The sequence below is a fragment of the Numida meleagris genome, chromosome Z (assembly GCF_002078875.1).
Source record: "Numida meleagris isolate 19003 breed g44 Domestic line chromosome Z, NumMel1.0, whole genome shotgun sequence".
Classification (NCBI taxonomy): Eukaryota; Metazoa; Chordata; class Aves; order Galliformes; family Numididae; genus Numida; species Numida meleagris.
Window position 1 is genome coordinate 51,460,027 of NC_034438.1, and position 20,387 is coordinate 51,480,413.

General features: G+C 41.0%; 1 protein-coding gene across 4 annotated transcripts in view; it reads left to right on the top strand.

The window, feature by feature from the left end:
* The window catches only part of RNF38 (ring finger protein 38), an 88,281-nt gene that overhangs the window by 25,595 nt on the left and 42,299 nt on the right, over window positions 1-20,387 (top strand). Inside the window, exon 1 of one of the 4 annotated variants that reach the window (XM_021380152.1) lies at window positions 19,247-19,733. The exons of 2 other annotated variants lie outside the window; for them this stretch is intronic. In XM_021380152.1, coding sequence (XP_021235827.1) covers window positions 19,337-19,733 — 397 coding nt within the window. In that variant the 5' untranslated portion in view covers window positions 19,247-19,336. Of the gene's footprint in view, window positions 1-19,246; window positions 19,734-20,387 lie in introns of those variants that run through there. One more of the 4 variants, XM_021380153.1, reaches the window with a different exon arrangement.

The following is a 20,387-nucleotide window of genomic DNA, read 5'->3' on the forward strand; positions in this document are numbered from 1 at the left end:
GTACTTTGTAGCCTTCCCTTCTTTATGAAGCGCAGCAAAATGTCCTGGAGGTCTCACATATGTTTCTATGGTTATGAATCACACATAAGAATCAGAAACTGTATTGCTTGAGGGTGAGCATGCTGTACATGAAGCAAATGGCTAAATTATTATTCTCCTCTTTCTCAGTAATTTACAGAGCGTACGGTTGCTCACTACAAATCTTGAAGACATGATTTGTAGCCTGCAGTAGTTAGGGCTTAAGAGAAGGTCTATAACAGTGCTGAGGAAGACTTTTCTATTTTTACCTATATGAAAGTCTTTTCATTCCCTTTCCTATTTGTTTCAACATTTGAAGTATGTGAGGGTGTTGTCATTTCAAGGTTTGAAAGTTAGCTGATTTTCTTCAGTTTCTCCAGTTAAGACAGGAAGGTCAGAATGATTCCCAGCACATGTCCCACTGTAGCTGGAATACCACAGATTTAATTTCATGTTTTAAAATCCTGCTTCTGTTGCTTTAATTAATACACCTGTGCCTGGATCACCTGTGGTTTTTGTTAATTTCTTTAGGGCTATGTATGATAACATGAGGGAAAACTCCAATCTGGCACCTGCTTTCTTCTCTTTATCATGACAAAAGAATTACTTGAATGAGGTCAGAAAAAAAAATTACTTAAAGAGGATGAGCTATAAAAACTTAACTAAATGAATCAGCCTGATTAAGATATTAACTTTGTATTATTTCACTCATAGTAGAATAACAGGGCTTTCTTTCTGGAGCTCTGAGTAATCAGATCTGTTTACATGTGCCAAATACTAGGAAAAGCATCTCCATGAGCTTTGCTGTCCTGGGTAGACTGAGAGATACAGAATGCCAGACTTAATTTTTACTGCATCTCCTCCTCCTTCTTGTTTTTTTTTTTTTTTTAATTATTATTATTTATTTTTTGCATTTGCATTTTGCACTTAACAAGTGGAGAAAAAAAAACCCAAAGAAAAAAGCAAACACGTAGACACGGATATATTTGAGAGATGGCTGTTGTCCATTCTCCATCTTGTCCTTTCTCCAAGTCAAGCACCTAGGAGGAGGCAGTCCAAAACAAGCCGTCTCATATGCAAATGAGTCCAAAGCTTTTTTGCAGTCGTACTGTTCAAAAGGAGATGGTGAGTGTGTGGCATCCTTTTCCCCATCCCTTCTGTTGGTAGTAAAATGATGAAGGGGCAAACTTTGTCTGTGCTTTCCCATTTTTCAGCTTTGCCAGATCACATGCTGGCTTTTTTCAGATTAGCTTATAAACATTCATGCTGTCCATGCACACCCTTTCCTCTCTACGAAAAGAAAAAAAATTAAAAAGGGGGATGGCATAGCACAGTAAATACTTCCTTCACTCTGCCTGTTAGCTGAGACTCATGGGTGTGCTTTGGTAGTGGCACTACGTAATGAAACCTTAGCATTGTCACTTCAAACATGCCCCTCTGAACAAACAGACTCCTGAAGTTGCTGCGTCCTTCTGGCACATAACGTATGAAACTGTGGTGGTGTGCTTTGCCCACTCTTACTGCTGTCATATTCAGGTGCCTTCCTTTTTGTGAGTGGGGTTGTCTCAGCTGCTGATTATTTGGGGCATTACATGAGGCTTTGATTGCTTTTGAATCCTCTGCACAAAGTCCATTTTGCAGCTGTACTGTGATGTGGATGTTTTCTCAGGCCGATTCAGGTGGCGGGCAATGGGACCTAGTCAGATACCCTGTTCTCTGCACTGCTTTTCCTGGCTTGGTGCTTATGTCAGTCTTTGTCCCAGAAGTGTTTGCATCTACTGAGTTGTCTGGCACCACGTCTAACTCCATCACAGTGCCTGGCAGGTGTGACTGTTGTAGTATGCTGAGATGGCGAAGTGCTTCTGGGATGAGTGCTGAGGTAAGCACAAAGCCGGTCCATGCAAAGAAGTCAGATACTGGTAACATGGTTATTCTGTACTGCTGCGTATGTTCTGTCTGTTGTTTTGGGCATGACTAGTGCAGGTGAGGGTCATCTCTCATTCAAGCCGATGTGTGTAGACATGCTGTTGAAAAGATGCCACATAAACCTGATCTCCAGACTCAAGTTTTCACCCAGGCAGGATGCGCTTGCCAGGCCTACACCAGTTCTTTAGGCCTCTGAAACTTCTTGTGGCTTGAAATGGAAATATGAGAATCATGCATTATCCTCACTACTCCCATGAAAGAGATACCTATGGTGGCTGTAAGCTGCTCATGTTTTATGGCTGCTAACGTGGCTTCTCTTGATGTCTGTTGCAAAACATATATACTAGTATGGTTTGTCACCCTCTCTATGGACAACACAATGAAACCGTAAGGTGATCAAAGCCTCTCTCAGATTGTTTGCAATGTGCCAGGGCTCAAGCAGCTCTGCAGTGTGGTCTCTAGGGTATGACGCAACAGCCACCATCACTGAATATAGCACCATTCAGAGGGTAAGGTAAGCTGTAGACAAACAGCTGGAATCAATCTTCTGAAACTGCAATAAAAGAATGCTTCATACTTCTGGCAAACTATGCTTTGTGTCCAGAGAGCTTCTTGGACATAGCAGGCCTAGGCAGAGGGGAGGAAGGGGCAGACTTCAGATGGGGCATTGCACTTCAGGTCCTCATGATCTGAGCATGGGTTTTCAGTGAGTCGTTTCAAGCCAAGCAGCATGACATAAATGTGGAGTGAGAAAGGGCCTGTATGAAGTTACAGGCTGTTCAGAATCTTTCTGGACAGTAATACTGTAATGAGGGAGAAGCAGACTTTAGGAGTGCAGCCCTAGAGGGCAAGCCTCTTCTCTCTGGGGATTATCCATGTCAGCAGCCAAGGAGTGTTCTCACATCCTGCTTTGAAACCAGGGAGCTGGTGCTGAGGGCCTCTGGGCTCCAGCTGAGCTCTCCTAAGTTGCCAAAGCGGCCACCAGAAGGGATCTTTGGGAGTATCTGCAAACATTCCACAAAGGACAGCCCTTTCTTCTTGGAAGATGTGCTGCGGTTTGGGTGCTTGTCCTTGGTACATTTCAGTGGCAACTGGGTTGGCTTGCAGATGTGGGGAGAGGGCAGATAGAGCCTGCATGTAATTTTTTTGCAGATTAAGCAGGACTGTTGGATAGAATGCTGTTGTTTCAGACTTGTCTTTGCAGATCTGTCAGTGCGCATCTTACCACAGGTTTTCAAACAGGAAAATTGCAGAAAGTGTATTTTACTATTCCCTCTCTGCTTGACTTCAATATTTGAAAGAGTCTGGGTGGGGGGCAAGACTGGCAGACTAAACTGTGTTGAGTAATTAAGTATATTTAAGCATAAACTAAATTTTGTAATCCAGTCATAATATAAACAAGAGGAACACTTGTGAAGTTTTGAAGGAACAAAAACAGCAGGTGCCAGAATCACGAGTGAAATGAGAGATAAAATTTATACACAATATTGGAAATGCCGTTAAGCAGACATTTTATTATTCCTGGTGCTTACAAAATAAATGTAAATTGATAAAGAGTTCCTGTACATATCTCATTTCTCTCAGGCTTATTTTGGAGACTGGCGGCTAAGACAGAATTTGTTGTGAACCCTGCTGCTTAAAGACATTTCCTGAAGCACGACCTCTTCAAGTATGAGGATTCTCCCCACATTACTTTGGATACTTAATACTTACTTCCAGATGTCAACTCAATATTATGTCCTAAAAGAACTTGGCAGTTAAGGTCTGAATTTTGTACACCTGCTGGCAAAAGGAGCAAGTTACCGATTCTTAACTTTTAATATAGAAAGAAATGCTATCCTTGGATGTTTGAGTACAAATATTTTCACATGAGAAATTTTCTCTCTCCACATTGAGTCACTAACCAGCAGAACTGATGACAGAGAAAAAGGCCACTGTCTTACAGTGTTTGATCACCTTTCATTTTTTACAATTAAAGGAGATTTTAATTCTAAATACTTCAGAAATATCTGAACATATATAATACCTTGTAGATTTTTCGTGCTTTAAATTTAAATATGTTGAAGCTTTATTTCTAAAAACTCTCGTTCTTGGATATTTGTCCAATTTCACTGCTGTTTATTTGTTTGCTTAAGAAAAAAGTAGTAGTCATGGCAGATACAAGCTTTAGGGTTTGTGTTTGTTCTTCTTTAGTCATCTGCTGCATAAGAGATTTCCAGTTGGAAATGTGTACTTTTATATCCCATTGCTGCTTCTCTCTCATCCCTCCATATGTTGGTTTCCTAATTTCTTTCAACCACAGGTATGTATATGGTCCCATGTTAGCCTACTGCCTTATGACTGTCAGTAGAGTGAGGGATGTACTTCGGCAGATGTGGTCTATTTACCATCACTGGTAATTGCATTTCCCTTTCTCTGTGTGCCCAGAAGTGTGCTCAAGGAGAACTCAAGCTGATTTCACCAAGAACAAAAGTGAGGCTGACCATTCCACAGTTCTCCTACTTGTTATTTTGGCCTTTGTTTGAAGATGGGTGCAACATTTGCTTTTTTTCTAGTCACCAGAGACCTCCACTGATCTCCATGACATTTCAGATATGAGAGAGAGCTTCCCTACTGGCATTGCCCAGAGCCTTTGAACGCAGCAGGTTTGGTCAAGTTTTGTTCAGCAATCCCAGACTCCCAGTGGTCATCCTTCCCTCTTTGAACCTTGTTTCTAACTACAGACATTTTAAGGAACTTTTTGTTGAAGAGTGCATTGAGTACCTCTGTCTTATCTGCATCTGTTGTTGCTAAATGACCTGCTGTAACAGTACTGTCCCACATTTTCCTTGTTCAGCCTTTCACTGTTAATATAGCAGTAGAAATTCTTGTAAGAATCGTGAAATTATGGAATGGTTTGAGTTGGAAAGGACCTTTAAGTGTCATCTAGTCCAACCCCTTGCCACAGGAGAGAAATCTTTCACTAAAGCAGATCATCCAAACCCCCATCAACCTTGTTATCCTTAAAATACTTGTAGTTCTTACTTGCTTTCCTGACATCATTCCTGCCTGCCAAGGCAGTGTTTCTGAATTCTTCTTTTGTATCCTTGCTGTGCTTTCACATCCCTTATGCTGCCTTTTTGCAGTAGTGTTCCACTATTAGTCCTTCCTTGGCTGATCTGGGCTCCTGATAAGTCTCCTTGATTTCCTGAGTATTGGAATGGACTATTCTTGAGCTCGGGAAAGGTCTGCAAAGACCTGCCAGCTTTCTTGTGATCCTCTACCCTTTGTAGCTGCTTCCAGTGGGGTCATACCTGCCACTCCACAGGTCTGTTCTACTGAACTCTGTGGTCTGTACCCTAAAATGGTACCTCCCCATTGCCCTCAGAACTTTGAAATCCCTTGTGTTGTGGTCACTGCTACTACAGCTGCCTATGATTTTTATGTCCTTACTCAGCACTTCTCTGTTAGAGCTGTGCACCACTTCTTGTTAGCCTATATAGTACTTGTATCAAGAAGCTATTCAAGTGTAGAAATCTCCTTGCCAGTGTGTCCCACCTGTTCTGTTGCCTCTCCTGCAGATGTCAAAGAGATAAAAATCCTTTGTAAGAACTGGTACTGTGATCAAGAGCAATTCTCTGTTTAACAGATGCTTCATCTTGGCAAATCAGTAAGAAAGATACCCTTGATACAATGACACATTTACTGGCTTGATCCAGCCTCATTAGATCTCACTCAGCTCTTGACCCCTGGAAGAGCTCACTCTATCCAAAATGCTGTTTTGCATGAAGGCCCACATCTCCTGAAGAGCATCTGTCTGCCAGTCACAACACTCTGTCCTTCAAGCTGCCTCAGTTGTTCCGGTCACATCCTGTTTCGTGTGAGTGTAGGATCCTTTTTCCCCCTGCTGTTACCAGGCCATGAGTGTTTGTGCAGGCACGTTTGAGGCAGGTGTTCGTTAAGTTCATAATGATGCTTCTGAGGTGCCTCTTGTTCTTGACACTGAGTCCTTTCTACTACTGTCCCCCAGTTCTTATCTTAATTCTCCCTTTACCATTGTTGTGAGCTACAAAGTAATTTAACTGGAAAAAAAAAAATGATGTATTGGCTTTATGGGTGCTACTGTTCAACAAAACAAGTAGGGAGTGTGATGTCCTGGTACTATTCACGCCCACCATTGCAGCCACTGATGCCAAAATCTTCATGCTGTTGGCCTACCTATTGCCTGAATTTAGCACTGCCTTCACTTTCCTGGATCTGTTAGCCACATTTGACACTACTAACTGTGTGTTCATAACATCTCTGTGTTCTTTTGGACAGCTGGTGATGCTCCTTATGCATGCAGAATGGTACTGGGCTCAGCACAGCTTGCCATGGCTGGGAAGCCTTTGACTTCTGCACACTTCTAACAGTGAATTTGTTTCACAGCTCTGAGATGCCTGGAGAAGTTTGCAGTGGCTGGGGTCCCCCAGGAAAATTTTTAACTTTTATTTTGCTTCAATTTTGTGACCAGCCTGTACATCTCTGCTTATGCCAGCACTTTTTTGCCCATGTCTATTTCTAGTACTGTTGTTTTCTGCCACCTTTGCCTAAAAATAGCAGCTAGAGTGTCTGTGTAACATCTGACATGATATCCCACTCACGGAGTCAGTGGGCTATTGCAAGGAACACCCTGTTCTGAAATGCTCCTTGTGGTTTGCCTTGCTTTTGGTCTAATCTGCCAGTGAGCACTTGCTCGATGTTGCAGTGCTGCCTTCTGACAGTGGGATGATTCTTGCCTTGGCAAATAGGCTGTATACACCCTTTATGCCAAATTCCTGACTAGAAATGATATATGCTTTGCATTCCACTGTGCCCTAGGATGGGATCTTTGTGCAGTACCATCCTGGCGTAGCTATATATTCAGTTTTGTTCTCTGTGTATGGAAACAGTACAGCAATCAAAGAAGGTTCAGAGTGGTGTGATGCTTACTTAATGGAAACAAAGGTTTCTGAAAAAAAAAGAACCTTTTTCAGTTTTTTGTTCCAGTGAGGATTGTTTTTTGCATTTAAAACAGAGGTGTAACCAAATTCCTGAGTGTTACTTCGATTCTGTTTAAAAGCTGCTGGAGAGCCTTCCTCCAGCAGAGGACTCTGGTTTTTCTTCCTGCTCTGCTGCTGTTTGCATCACATTTCCAACAGGTTAAACAACTGATTTGCAGAACTGATTGGCAGAAGCTGGCAGAATCTTTTGTGGCACAAGTTTTCTCTTGGGAAAGGGAGAAGGTTTCCTGTGATGTTTTTGGTTTTTGTTGATAAGTTTTGTTTGTTTGTTTGTTTGTTTGTTTTTTCCTTTGGAAAGCTCTACAAAAAAGGGAGGAGAGGAAAATATTTGGTTCCTGAACTCAAATCTTAAGACAGAATTAACGGTTTCAAAAAACCTGTTAACAGCTGTTCCCATTACTAGTACTGTAGATAAAATAATTGCTGCGCTCTCCCACTATAATCTCACTCATGGCAGAACTTAGTGCTCTGTGGTAAAAAACATACTGCAGGCAATGAATCTTGGCTTTCCTGGCCAGAGCCCAAGGAAATGCTGCTGCCATTTGTTTTTGTTTGTTTGTTTGTTTTTTGTTTGGGTTTTATTGTAATTTTAAAACATCGTTGTATTTTGATTTGTAGGAGCCCAAGTATTAGAGGTTTAATGGTTTTGATCAGTATTTTTGGTTCCTACAGTTATTTTGTTTATATAATAATTGCTGGGTCATTAAATGAATAATATAATCTAATTAATTTCCATTATATGTACACAATCTTAAAATTTTACTTGACTGTTTACTGTCAGTTATCTATACCAAGAGGACTTCCAGGATTTGTTTTATACCCATTTTATACATTCTGATGCCTCCCTGTACACATACAACTGCAGAAACAGATGTGGGCAAGCGCACACAGTTTGTCATAGTTGGTGAAGGAGGAGCTGTGGCTCCAGCAGCTTGTTTTCACCTGTGCACACTTGCAAGCAATTTTGGTGAGGCTAATAGCACACAGTGCATGCAGCCATCCTGGGCTGGGCCTCCTGCCATGCAAGCATGTGCACGCCTGTGGTTATCCTTCATTCTCTTCAGCTCTTGCTGCAGACATCTTGCAATGATCTCAGTGATTTGGGCAGGGGATAAAAAGGAAATCTCTATCAGTGAATTACTTGGCAAGAGGATGTTTTTGAGAGGAGCCTCTTCAGCAGATTTTTACCACGCAGCTACTGTTAGCTCTTTCTCCAGCTCTGGTTTTCCTTGCTAGCTCATACAGTTTTGATAAACTGTGGGTAGTGCTTGTACTCTAATTGTGTTTAGAGTCAAGGTTCTGGAGGAATAGTTGTGTTAGGACAATCAACAAGATTTTGTTTTGCATGCATATTGTATGACAGAGGCCAGCTAGTATGAGTTCTGGTGTAACTGTGAAACCGGGTCCCCAGTGCCCTAGATTGGCAACAACACATTTTCCCAATAAAAACTGTTTCAATCCTATGTCTAAAAAGTATCTCTACCCTAGATCTTCTTTTGAAACATACTGTATACATTGTTGTTGTCCTTGTCCTGGTTGTCATTTTTTAAGTTTATGTTAATGTATGTCGTCCTGTCCTTTTAAAGTTGATGGTGAAGTAATAATCTTAAAACAGTAGTTTGTGTCACAATACACATTGTGTTCCAGCAGCTCCCCAAGTAGTACAAACTATCAAACAGACAGGAGAATAAATACAAATACAAATAAAAATGGAAATAAAAATTGAGCTGCCTAATATGTGATAAACTTGACCAGTTTTACCTGGTGTGCTCTTTGGTTTTGTAGTAGTGCTAGGTGGAGCAGCACTGGGAAATGTTCAAAGGCAGAGTCCGTGCTGTGAGTGCTTTGTCAGTGAAGGATTTCAGCTTTGCTTCTCTTTGACTTTCACTTTTTCCAAGAAAACATGATAATGCAGTGACAAAATGGTATTCATTACATCAAGGGGTATTTATGTTAGTAAATTCCTCTTGGTTATAAAGAAAATCAAGGTGGATTTAATCCTTAGGACAGAGACTAAAGTCTTCCCTATCCTGAACATACTTTTGATGCTTATGAAATAAATAATAGGTTAAGTTAGTCTTTTCATTCTTCCTGTATCTCATCTCTGTACAGTAGGTTAGAAAAGAGGAGGAATGCTCTTTTTCCCATACCAGAGAGTTGGACTGCAGCTGTAGTTTGCTCAGATTTGTACATGAGACAGTCTCCTTTACAGCCATGCTTGGTACTGTTAAGCCAGCTTTTCAGGTGATGTCCCTGCTGAGCATGGAGCCAAGTGGTGCCAGGAGGACCACTGACACTGAGAGAGACATTTGTGCTGCTGCCTCAGGAGTCACCCTGTAGAGCTGTCACAGGCCAATGGAGGAAGCAGTGGCATGGTCCTAGGACTTTGTGCGTGAGTTGGTGGTTGTACATGTTTCTGGTCATTGCTTGTATCTCAGCCTAAGAGCTGTAGGAGCAGACGTAGAGCAAGGCCTAGCAAGTGTTCTGTGCTTGCTCCTGCACAGCTGCGTAGGATGGGCCTCTGCAAGGGAGCTCAGAGAGAAAGCACTTAGAAGCACCTACAAATTAAACATCTGAGCTGCTGGATCATCTGTATGCATTTTAACAGGACTGTTCTAGTAATCAGCCTGTGGCTGTGTAGTAGTCACCTTGTGCTCTGATAACTGATCCACTGAAATGTTGGCTGTTATCTGTTGTGCTTTTAGTTCAACCCCAGTAACAAATTAGCAACTTGTTCTGCATTTACCAGAAGCAATCCAGTTACATTTTACAGCTTCATACCTTATAAATAAATGCTTCTCCTCGTGCCTGTGGATTAGGATGTGCTTAAGTTGCATGATAGCACTCATTTTCAAACATGCCAGAAGATACCATGCATGTTTCTGATGCTACTACATGTGCTACTACAGTGGTGTTTGTGTGACTGCCCCTGGACCAGAGCCCTGGCTAAAATGGGATTTCTAACGTCACAGTTAAACAGAGCTGGACCAGCATGTCAGGACACACCAGCTAATGGAGAGGCGTGTTTGTCATTAATGCAAGTGCGCAGAGTTGGGGGGTGAAATCACAAGCTTTGTGCATACTTCTGGAAGCTCAAAAGCAGCAAATACCAGTGTGTGCATGCTTTACTTCCTCCTTTCCAGAGAAAAAAAATCTCACACAAAACCTTCAGACCACCACACCAAAAGAAATATATATATATATATCTTTCTCTCAAAAGCTAGTCTGCATTGGTTTTAATTAATTTAAATTGCCAAGTAGGATGCCAACCTCTATTTGAATGAGATTTTTCAGTTTAATTTTTTGAGTGTTATACTGAAGAAGATTTGATTCTTACTAGTTGATAGCTATGACGTTTCCAACAAAACATAGCTTTTATTATTTATTTGCTAAATTTTTTTGAATAAATTTTGTGAAAGCTTACAGGGATACATGAGTAATTTATGTAGCTAGCACTTTATTGGCTTCTTATGTTCCACAGTATATTCTTCGGGAAAATTAAGAGTTGTTTTGTGTGGTTTTTTTTTTTCCCCTTGATAAGATTAGTTTTTGTTTCGTAATTGATGCTGGGCTGCTGTTGAATAGAAATGTAATATAATTAAATTCAGCTTAAAAGCTTCTTAAATCCTAGAAGTAAGATACATTGATATGTCAGTGTGATGAAAATAAAACAGCTTAGGAAAGTCAGGAAAATGAAAACAAAACTATGAGAGGAATTTGCAAATTTGTTCTCAGTACATAGTATTTGCAGAATTTGTAGAAGTCACATACAGTTTGCCTTATTTTTCCAATCTGTAAAAATTAGCCTGTTTTCTCCTACAATTTCATCATTTTGAACAAGTAGCTCATTATCCTGAAATGTTGAATTACTCTCTTTTCACTTGAAGGAGGGGGAAAAAAAGTCTACAGCTTTTGAAAGAACGCCCTAAACAATTCTGACTTCATTTGCTTAGTCAAGAATTTCCTACGGAGGCTTGATTGATGCCAAAACTTCAGGACTAATATGTATGATATCAGATTATTTTTGAAAAAAATAATAATCTAGCCAATTATTATGGAATCCAGTTTTCCACAATTTTTCTTTCTTAAATGTGAAAGGGCTTGGGATGGAGATGCTTTCATCAGAGCTAAATGATCTTATGCTTTAAAAGACTGGAAATTTGTATCTCCAGTCTAAACTATGTAGCTGTGAGTCTCTTGCTGGGTCTCATGAGTCTTCCAGATGGATCAGTCTGTCTGCATGCTGCATTTTTCACAGACGCAAAAGAGACCTTACTTTTAGCCTTGGTATTATCCACCCTGATAATTTTGATCACGGCAGTGTTTTATAACTTAAATGGATGCGTGCAGTATAGCTTGCCTCTGCTTGAACAGGTGCTTGGCAGAAAGGTAAATGAAATCTCTGGTGGATATTAATTCTGGTGCTTTCAGAATTGTCTACACCAGTTAATTCTGAATAACCATAAAGTGAATTAAAACTCAGACCGGTCCTTTATCGCAGTTCAGAGCTTGATTTCTGCATGACTCTTGCTTACATCAAGAGTATGTTCATGACTGTAATGAGATTTTTTTTTTCTGCTGAGAACTTCAGTTACTATTGTTAAAAATATTAGATGTGTTTTGGAAAATGCAAGTATTATCAGAAAGGAAGATCTGAATGAAGTTCACATTTGTTGCAGAAAACCAAGTGTCTCAGAGAACAGTTGGACAAATTCATGAGGGATGAATCCATCAGTGTTTATTAGACAACACTATTAACATGCTACTTGTAGCTCAGGGATCGGTGGGCTATTGATTGTTGTGAGCTGACAGGGCATGGCAAAAAAAGGAAAAATTATGTGCTGCTCTTCTGTGCTCATTCCTGACAGTTTTGTATTGGCCAGCAGTGAAACAACACACAGGTTTAGACAAGCTATCCATCTGAGCTTGAGTATCTGTTAGGTAACAAGTTTCCAGAGTGCCCTTACTAGGAGTACTTGTGTCTAACAACAGCAAGATAAACATAAACATCAAATTTTTGTTTAACTTCTTTATGTGCTTTGTTGTGCGAAACTAACCCATTTCATAGCTGACAGGTTTGTAATCTGGATGTTGTATATGTATCAAGAGTACCTATGTTAACATTTAATAAGCCTACTCAGGCTTGGTAACCTATGCAAGCAGGAAATGTAGGCCAAAGAATTTCTGTATTTTAAAATACATAAAGCAACTGTATGCAAAAATAGAGAGTGACATAAGCATACCAGAAAGTTGCCTTACTCAGTGGGGCAGTGCAAGGTTTTTTCATGACACTGAAAAAGAAGCCTACTTAGCCCTGAAATTTTTTCTCTCCTGGTACATGCATGTGTTTTTTAGAGTACATATTCAGATGTTTTTGTTTTGTTTTGTTTTGTTTTGTCTGTTAGGATTGCTGGACTATATAAAATTAATTATCTGCTTGCAGAACAAAGAAATGGCACGATGACATGAACAGTTTGGAGGGGCAGAACATGGTGTTTGGTGTCACGTGTGTTAAATGTTGACCAGCTACCTTTTCAATCAGATACATGAGGTACAGTGGAGAGGCAAGATAGTGTAATGTTTTTCAAATTTTGAAATTGAATTAGAAGTTGAGGATCTTAGATCTAAGAGAGTGGTGTTACTTAAAAAACAAAAGTTCTGTGTGTAGATGAAGCATGTGTCTGAATCCCTGATAGCTGAGCTTTTAAGAGTACAGTGGTTTCCTGTACAAGAGGGTATTCAGTTGTTCATAGGTTTTTTTTCCAAATTGTGACGTTAGATGGAATTTTTCCAGCACAACATTTGGGAAGACTTCAGAAGAAAATTTCTTCTATCTCCAAATTCCAGGACAGGCAGAAATGCATTTTGCCTGGTTAAGTAAGTTTTTCAGAGCATTTGTTTATGAGAAATTTTCTGTTTGTGTAACACGCTCTTGAGATTTGAAACTTGAGAGAAGTTTGGACTCTTGCATCTGTGTAGTACTATCTTCGTGGAAATCCATTTCCATTACAGAAAAGAAGGGCCTTTAAAAACAAAATAAAAAAATCAGAATTTAGAAATGCTGGAAATTTACAGCCATGAATGTGGTGCTTTGTGCTTATCTGTTTGTTGGCACATAATTGTTTTTCCTACAGGTTATGACCGTGCATACCACATTTGCACCAGAGCTGAAACTGAGGCATTTGTGTACTCATTTTTGTCCTTCCACTCCAGACTAAACAGTGTGGGAGTCCTTTTCTTTGCTGATGACTGCAGTCTGGACGAGAGCAAGTGGGGTCTAGGTGGTGACAGGAGCTGAGAGCTGTGGAGATGCCTTGACCAAAGGCGTTAGGGGAGGAGCTGGGAAAGGAGCAGCAAGATGGGATGAAGTATGTGGTTATGCATTTTGGTTTTAAAAAACAGAGCATGAAAAATTGTGTTGAGTCAGAAGGAATTACAGCATCCCTCCAAGAGTGGTACAACAAATTAACACAAAATTGCTGAGCTGTAAAACTTGATGTTATTTGCTGAGTGATACTCCTAAAAAGCAGAATCTGATTTTCCAGGGAAACATTCAGCTATGCTGATGACATATTTACCTTTTAGTTTCTCAGGATCTTTGCCTCCTTTTTTACAATGATATGGCTATTTGTGATTAAGGAAGCTGAGATTGCTTTGGAAATTTCTCTCCCTGTCAACAGCTAGTGATACTGTATATCCAGATCTGAGGGAACAGTGTGATATAATGTATTAATATCTCTACTACCATGTGCGGGGCTGAGATAAAATCGGTGTGCTCTCAATCTTTTTTTTCTTTTCCGTCCAAGTAACCTGCGTATTATCCTTATAGCCCAAGCTGTTCAGGGGGAAAAAAAAGTGTTACAAACTATTTTATTTATTTTTTACTAAAAGCGGTATGGTATCTCTTGCTGCTAATGGCCTTACTCTGCAGATGTAGGAAGAAAAGTACAAAGGTAAAATGCTGAACATGAATATGGTTCCTTCTTGGAAACAAGACTGGGGCAAATGCTCGCTTACTGGAGCAAGACCAAAAATGACAGGAAAAGAGGAAGTTATTTCATGGCCCATCAAATAATTTTTAAGTATTTCATTGTGTCCTGGCAAGTCACTCCCAAATTTTGTAAGTTATGGTAGTAAACACTTCATCAGCTGCAAGGAGATTGGGGTTTTAGAAAGCTCATGTGGGGTAATGAAGTGCTACCTAATTCTGACTTCTCCGAACTGAGACCAATTTTAATTGCATCCGGATTTTCCCATTTTAGGAGACGACCTGTACTGACTGAGAACTTGGACTTTTCCTTGAAATTATTTCCTAGAGGTGGCTTGATCCCATAGCTTCAAGTAAGCAAGCTTTCAGACTTGGCCCTCTTTCAAACAAATGTTTGCAAGGTCAGTTCTGAAGTAAGCAGTGCCTCAGTGGTTATCTTTGCTTTAAGGCTAGATTGAACAGACAGTGAAAACATGAAACACAGTAAATCTGAGATGTATTTGAAATTTTTGTTCCAATATTTCACTGCATTCTTTCTTCATAAAAGTAGGAAACTGGAAATAGTTGATCACAACTTTCCTATCCAGATTAAAGTCTGCTCGAGGCAGACAACAGTAGCAAAAATTACTGCTGCACTATTCCGCTCTTTCCTATCCAGATTAAAGTCTGCTCGAGGCAGACAACAGTAGCAAAAATTACTGCTGCACTATTTTCCAGAGTTGGCTGGATCTTTGTGCAAATTAGTGGTGGGTTTACTGGTATTTTGAGAGATGCCACAAAGCAATAGAAGGAAGGCAACAAGCCTGTAAAGTTTAGAGCTTAACACTTAAATTTGTGACTCTGTGCTTTTTGGTTGATGTTTTTGACATTGTAATGATGAAAAAGTGACAATAAATTTAGAACAAAGAAAGCACACTACTCATTGTATCCAAAAATAAGTTTCTAGACAGTTTACATTAGCAGTCTTTGATTTTTCAATCTTACTGAAATTTTCAAGAGAAGGTAAATTTTCAGAAAATCCATTTACTGGTCTTGTTACAAATAGAGAAAAACAAATGGCTTGAAATTTCAGGTAGCTTTTGCTTTATAAAAGTAACTTAGATTTGGGTGCCTCAGGAACTCAGACATCTAAGTCTTCAAAAGCATTAGTATTAAGGTAGGATGGGATACAGTGCTGTTAAGAGGATGAAATCTAAAATGTCATTGTGGGGAGCACTGTATACTGTTAATACATGTAAAATTCTGGTTTTTGTTTTTTAGAAAATCCTTACAATAACAAATTAATCATTATTATTTCAAGACCCACCTGGATGCCTACCTGTGCAGCCTGCTGTAGGGAGCCTGCTTTGCAGGGAGGTTGGACTAGATGATCTCTTGAGGTCCCTTCTAACCCCAACAATTCTGTGATTCTGTGATTATATATGATATCACTTTAGAAAGATCACTTCTTACTCACAGATTGTAGAGGTTGTCCTCAGAACAGGAGGTGACTTCCACTTTTTGGCTCTAAGATTAATTAGCTTATTTGACTCAAGCAGTGCTTTGATCTTACTGCTTTATGTAGTTTTTTCTGATAGTATTGTAAGCCAGACTGACACATGATAACAGATTTTATTGACACTTTGCTATGTAATCTCATCAGTTGCACTTCATCTCCTGACACTCTGGGTACCGAGATTACCAGAAGAACCGTGGCACTGTACTTATGAGTGTAAAAGTATTTCTGCATTAACCTGATTTCCCGAAGATTTATGGTTGCTGCAAATGTTTTCCGTGGGTGACTTCTTGCTAACTGCTCCTTGAACAAGCAGGAAAAGCTGATTGCCATAGCAAAGCACATAGCTGCCAATACCTTAAGGAAGATCTTGCTGGCTTTTACATGTGCACTATGAGGGTACAGAAATATGAACTTTAATATTTTGTTTTGTTCTTGCATGAAATCCTAAATAGACTTTGAGTAATGTTTGAAATGAGAAAGCTAACAGTAAGGATTGCATTCTTCTGGGCTTCAATACTTTTTTAAATAACAAAGTTGAATGCTGAAGAATGTTGCAAAAGTCTGTTTATCATGTACAGTAACTCCATTTTTATGGGGATTGTTAGAGTGCATACTGATGAAACTTATGAAAGTTAATATGAATCTCCTTGTCGTTATTGCCTTTGATTTCAAGATTTGTTTAAGTGTTGGGGTGTTCATCTTACCTGAAGTCTGACTGAATCTGATCACTTGCCCTAGATGTGCTTAGTATTAATATGTATTAACCTTTGCAGAAATGTTTGTAGTTACTGTCAGTGAAGCTTTTTATTCTCATTGGAATGGTTTACTTATCCTGCAATACTGCATTCTCAGCTGAGGACAACATTTGATGATGTGCTGGATACCTGATATCAGCTTCAATGAGGGATACACAGAGAGGCATGCCACTGACAGGTCAGATCCCTGAGACAGCACTACATGGGAGTGTCACAGACATCCACACAGATATGTGCGTAACTTGAGTATGTGCCAGATGAGCCCATGCAGGATATGGCCTGTGCCAGGTGCTGCTAGATGGCAGGCATGCCAGCAGCCTCTCCTTTCCAGAGGCAGCAGTGACAAACTAGTGCGGCAGGGCCTGCAGGTTGCCTGTCCACCCAAGGCAGACAGCAGAGAGGGAGCTGCTCATCTCCACACTGGTGAAGGAAAGACACTGGTCTTCTACACGGGGTGAGGTTGCATGTTTGCCTACAGGCATGGGAGATGAGGGCACTGACTGACCAGGTGGGCCCAGATAATTACTGGGGAAGGGCACTTCTCTGGGGGTTACAGGGCCAACCAGTCCAGTCTATGCTGAGGTTCCTCCACTTTTCTCCTAATATATCTGAGAGGTGGTGCTCAGTCAGAAGTGCAACTGGAAGATAGGTTTTTAAAGTGTATGAAATAAGCGTGGGCCTAGACTTCACTACAAGCTTGCAGTGGTCTCATTTTCATCAACTTTCTTGACGCTTACTGGGCAGACTGTTTACTGAATCACAACTGAGAGGAATCTTTTCTTGCAGACTTCACCACACCTTCTGATGCCCACAATACATAAGTCTTCAGTGAGTGTATGGAAGTGAGGACTTCATCCCCTGGCTGGGCCTTACAGTGAGGAGAAGGGGCTGGCAGGCTTTGTGATGGGGCCAGCTGGGGTTGGGGTGTGGAAGAGGAGATCTGAGGGCAGAAAGCAGTTGGGCAGGAGCATGGATTTCTTGGCAAGCAGAGGAAGTAGTTTAGGGGGCATTTTACATTTTTGTTTTTCCTCTAGTGTCTTCAGTTTATTGTCTTGAAGAGGATGTCATCCAGTGTCTTATGCTCAGAAGTTGCTGAAATTACCAATGAAGTGCCACACCACACAACTGAAAAATATTAGCTGTTCCCAGCGTGTAACAACTTTCTTTCCACTGATCTTATCAGCTGGAGAAGAGTGGATGCAGGCCTCTGGGAAACTCATGGAATTTGTCTGTTGGAGTTTACAATAGGAGAAGTTGAGAAAAAGAGGGGAGAAGGTCAGTCCTAATTTGCATCATATGCAGCTAATATAGTTAAAACCTCCAAGCAAAGATGCAGCTTATTCCTCAGTTGTGATGAGATTTCTATGTCTAGGAAAAAATGGGGAAGCGCTGTAGCAGAAGGAGTGCAGGTTGATGTACAACCATCTCTTCTGTGCCCCAACTAAGATGTTGTGACTGGCAGTACATCATTTCTTGAAGTTATCTCTTTTTTCTTTGTAATACTGAAATATTCTGTTTGCTTTTTAAAAATTGCAGTTTGAAAGGCTCTTGAATTAGAAGGGGCATCTAAAAGAAACAGGAATATTGTTGAGTAGTAGGTAACAAACATCTACAGGAATGTTTTGTGTTGATTGCTTTTTGTTTTTTTGTCGTGTTGTTAGTTGTATTTTTTTATGATAAGACCCTTGGATCACAGAGAATTGAACCTCTTGATTATCTTCGTTGCACCTTCAGAGGTGGGCTGGACAGCTGTGGCTGTATCTCATGAGAACACATCCTCTGCTCAACTCACAGGTTTATCAAAGTAATAATTGATTCAAACTTTAATTGTTCCCATGCATTTGCTACTTTGTGAACTCCAGCCTGCAAACCTCCTAGCATTCAGCACAAAACTCTCTTGATTCATGCAAGTTAATGAAGCTGAGCAGTGACATCCTACTTACAGTTCAGTTTAGTAGTATAGGTGGCAGAATCAAATGATTCCTGGGAAGTGAGTGTAATGATTGTATTGGTTGATATTCATTTAAGCAACGATATGCTTTCTGTAGCTCAGAAATGAGTGAATTTAAAGTACTGAACTCCCACCTCTTTCCCTTGGACTAGCATTGTTTGAGCTTCATCTTGACAGGCATGAAGCAACTCATTCAAACTTGATGTAGATTCTCTTTTATAACAATCCACAAATTAGGTAGAAATTCTGACAGTTCTCTCTGATTAGTTTAATGTGTGGGTTTAGAAGGAAAACAATTCTCTTCCTGTGGTAGCTGGGGAGTGTGGCTCTTCTTGCTTATTACAAAATAACTGATTATTTTTCCTGGATTCAAGGCAATGTGAGGCAGAGTGTCTCACTTTGATTTGAAAAAGGGACTGAAATAGAATTTAACTGGGGGAAAGCTCAAGTTTCTCATTAAATGTCTGAGATTTTGTGTGTATGTTTTATACGTAGATATATGGACACATATACATATACAAGCGTAAGTTGTGTGTGCACCACTTGTAGGGCCTTACTCAGTACTGGCAATGCTGAAGGGGTGGCTGCTGTGAAGTTTTCTGAATGGCTGTTTTCTCTTGGAGGTCTCTCAATATAACTTGAGGCTACAGTCACTGAGGCATTAGAAATTGTGACTCTGAGTAAACTTGCTTTCACAAATTGCTGTGTTACTCCCACAGTGGGGAGACTGCTTTGGATTGTGGCAAAGTTCAGTTTGGATGTTGCATAGGAAGAAGATAGGCATTAGACCTCATAGTTGTATCTCCTGAACACCACAGCAAGGAAATGTATTTGACGAGATGCTGTGCACAGTGGCTTGCATACCTTGCTCTCTCACTTACTGAAGGGTCTTATTGGTATTATTTCCCCACATTCAGTTCGTGTGGCCTCTGTGAGAAAAGCTGAGGAGCTGTCCCATTTCAGATAAGGGCTAGCTCCAGAAGGGACCTGCTGCTGGCCAGAGCTGAGCCAATGAGCGACGCTAGTTGTGCCTCTGAAAGCAGATATAAGAAAGGGGAAAAACTGTTGCACAACAGCAGCTGGAAGAGAGGAGTGAGAGAAACAGCCCAGCAGCCACCAAGGTCAGTGCAGAAGGAGTGCAGGAGCTCCAGCTGCTGAAGCAGAACTTCTCAACAGTCCATGGAGAGGACCACAGAGGAGCAGACTGTTTCTCAGCAGCCCATGGAGGACACGATAGGGGAGGAGGCTGTTCTTCTGCAGCCCATGGAGAGGACTGCAGAGAAGGCAGTCCCCCAGCAGCCCATGATGGGCACTGTAGGGGAGCAGGCTATCCCCCAGCAGCTCATGGAAGGCACCATGGGAGAGCAAGCTGTTCCTCCACAGCCCGTGGAGAGGACTGTGTGGGAGCAGGCTGTTTCTCTGCAGCCCATGGAGGGGACTGTGGGGGAGATGGCTTTTCCTCCACAGTCCATGGAGAGCATCATGGGGGAGCAGGCTGTTCCTCTGCAGCTTGTGAAGGACCACAGCAGGGCAGATCTCCACACTGCAGTCTGTGAAGGAGACCACAGTGGAGCAGGTGAGTTGGTGGGAGCTGCTGCTGATGGGGGTCCCATGCTTGAGCAGTCTGCTCCTGAAGGTCTGCACCACAGGTGCCACATTGGAGCAGTACTTAAAGAACTCCAGCATGAGGAAAGCACTTGAAGGATCAGGAAGGGTAGCATCCTCTGGATGTGGGGACCCGATGCTGGAGCAGGGGAGGAGTAAGGAGTATGAGCCAAATGCAGCCCCTGTTCACTGTGCTGTCTGGAGGGAGAAGGAAGGAGAGGATAGATGGGGGTGGGAGGTGTTTTCAGTTTGCTTTTAATTCTACTGCTCTTGTCTGTTATTAGAAATAGGCAATAAATTACATTAATCTCCCTATGCAGAGTCAGTTTTGCTCGTGACAGTAATTGGTGAGTGATGTCCCTGTCCCGATCTCAGCCATGAGCCCTTTTCCATCGTATTTTCTGCCCCTGTTCTTTTGAAGGAGGAGGAGTGAGAGAGCAGTGTGATGCAGCTGAGCTAGCCTTCAGTGCAAAATTACCACTGTTTGCTTTGTAGTAAAGATAATATTTCAAGCAGAATTTAAAGCCTTCCTTTTAATGGCATTAGGATCTTCTACTCACAAGGTGTTGTGTTGGTCCGATGTTCAGACTAAGATTTGGGGGTGTAAAGGTAGTTCAACAGAGTT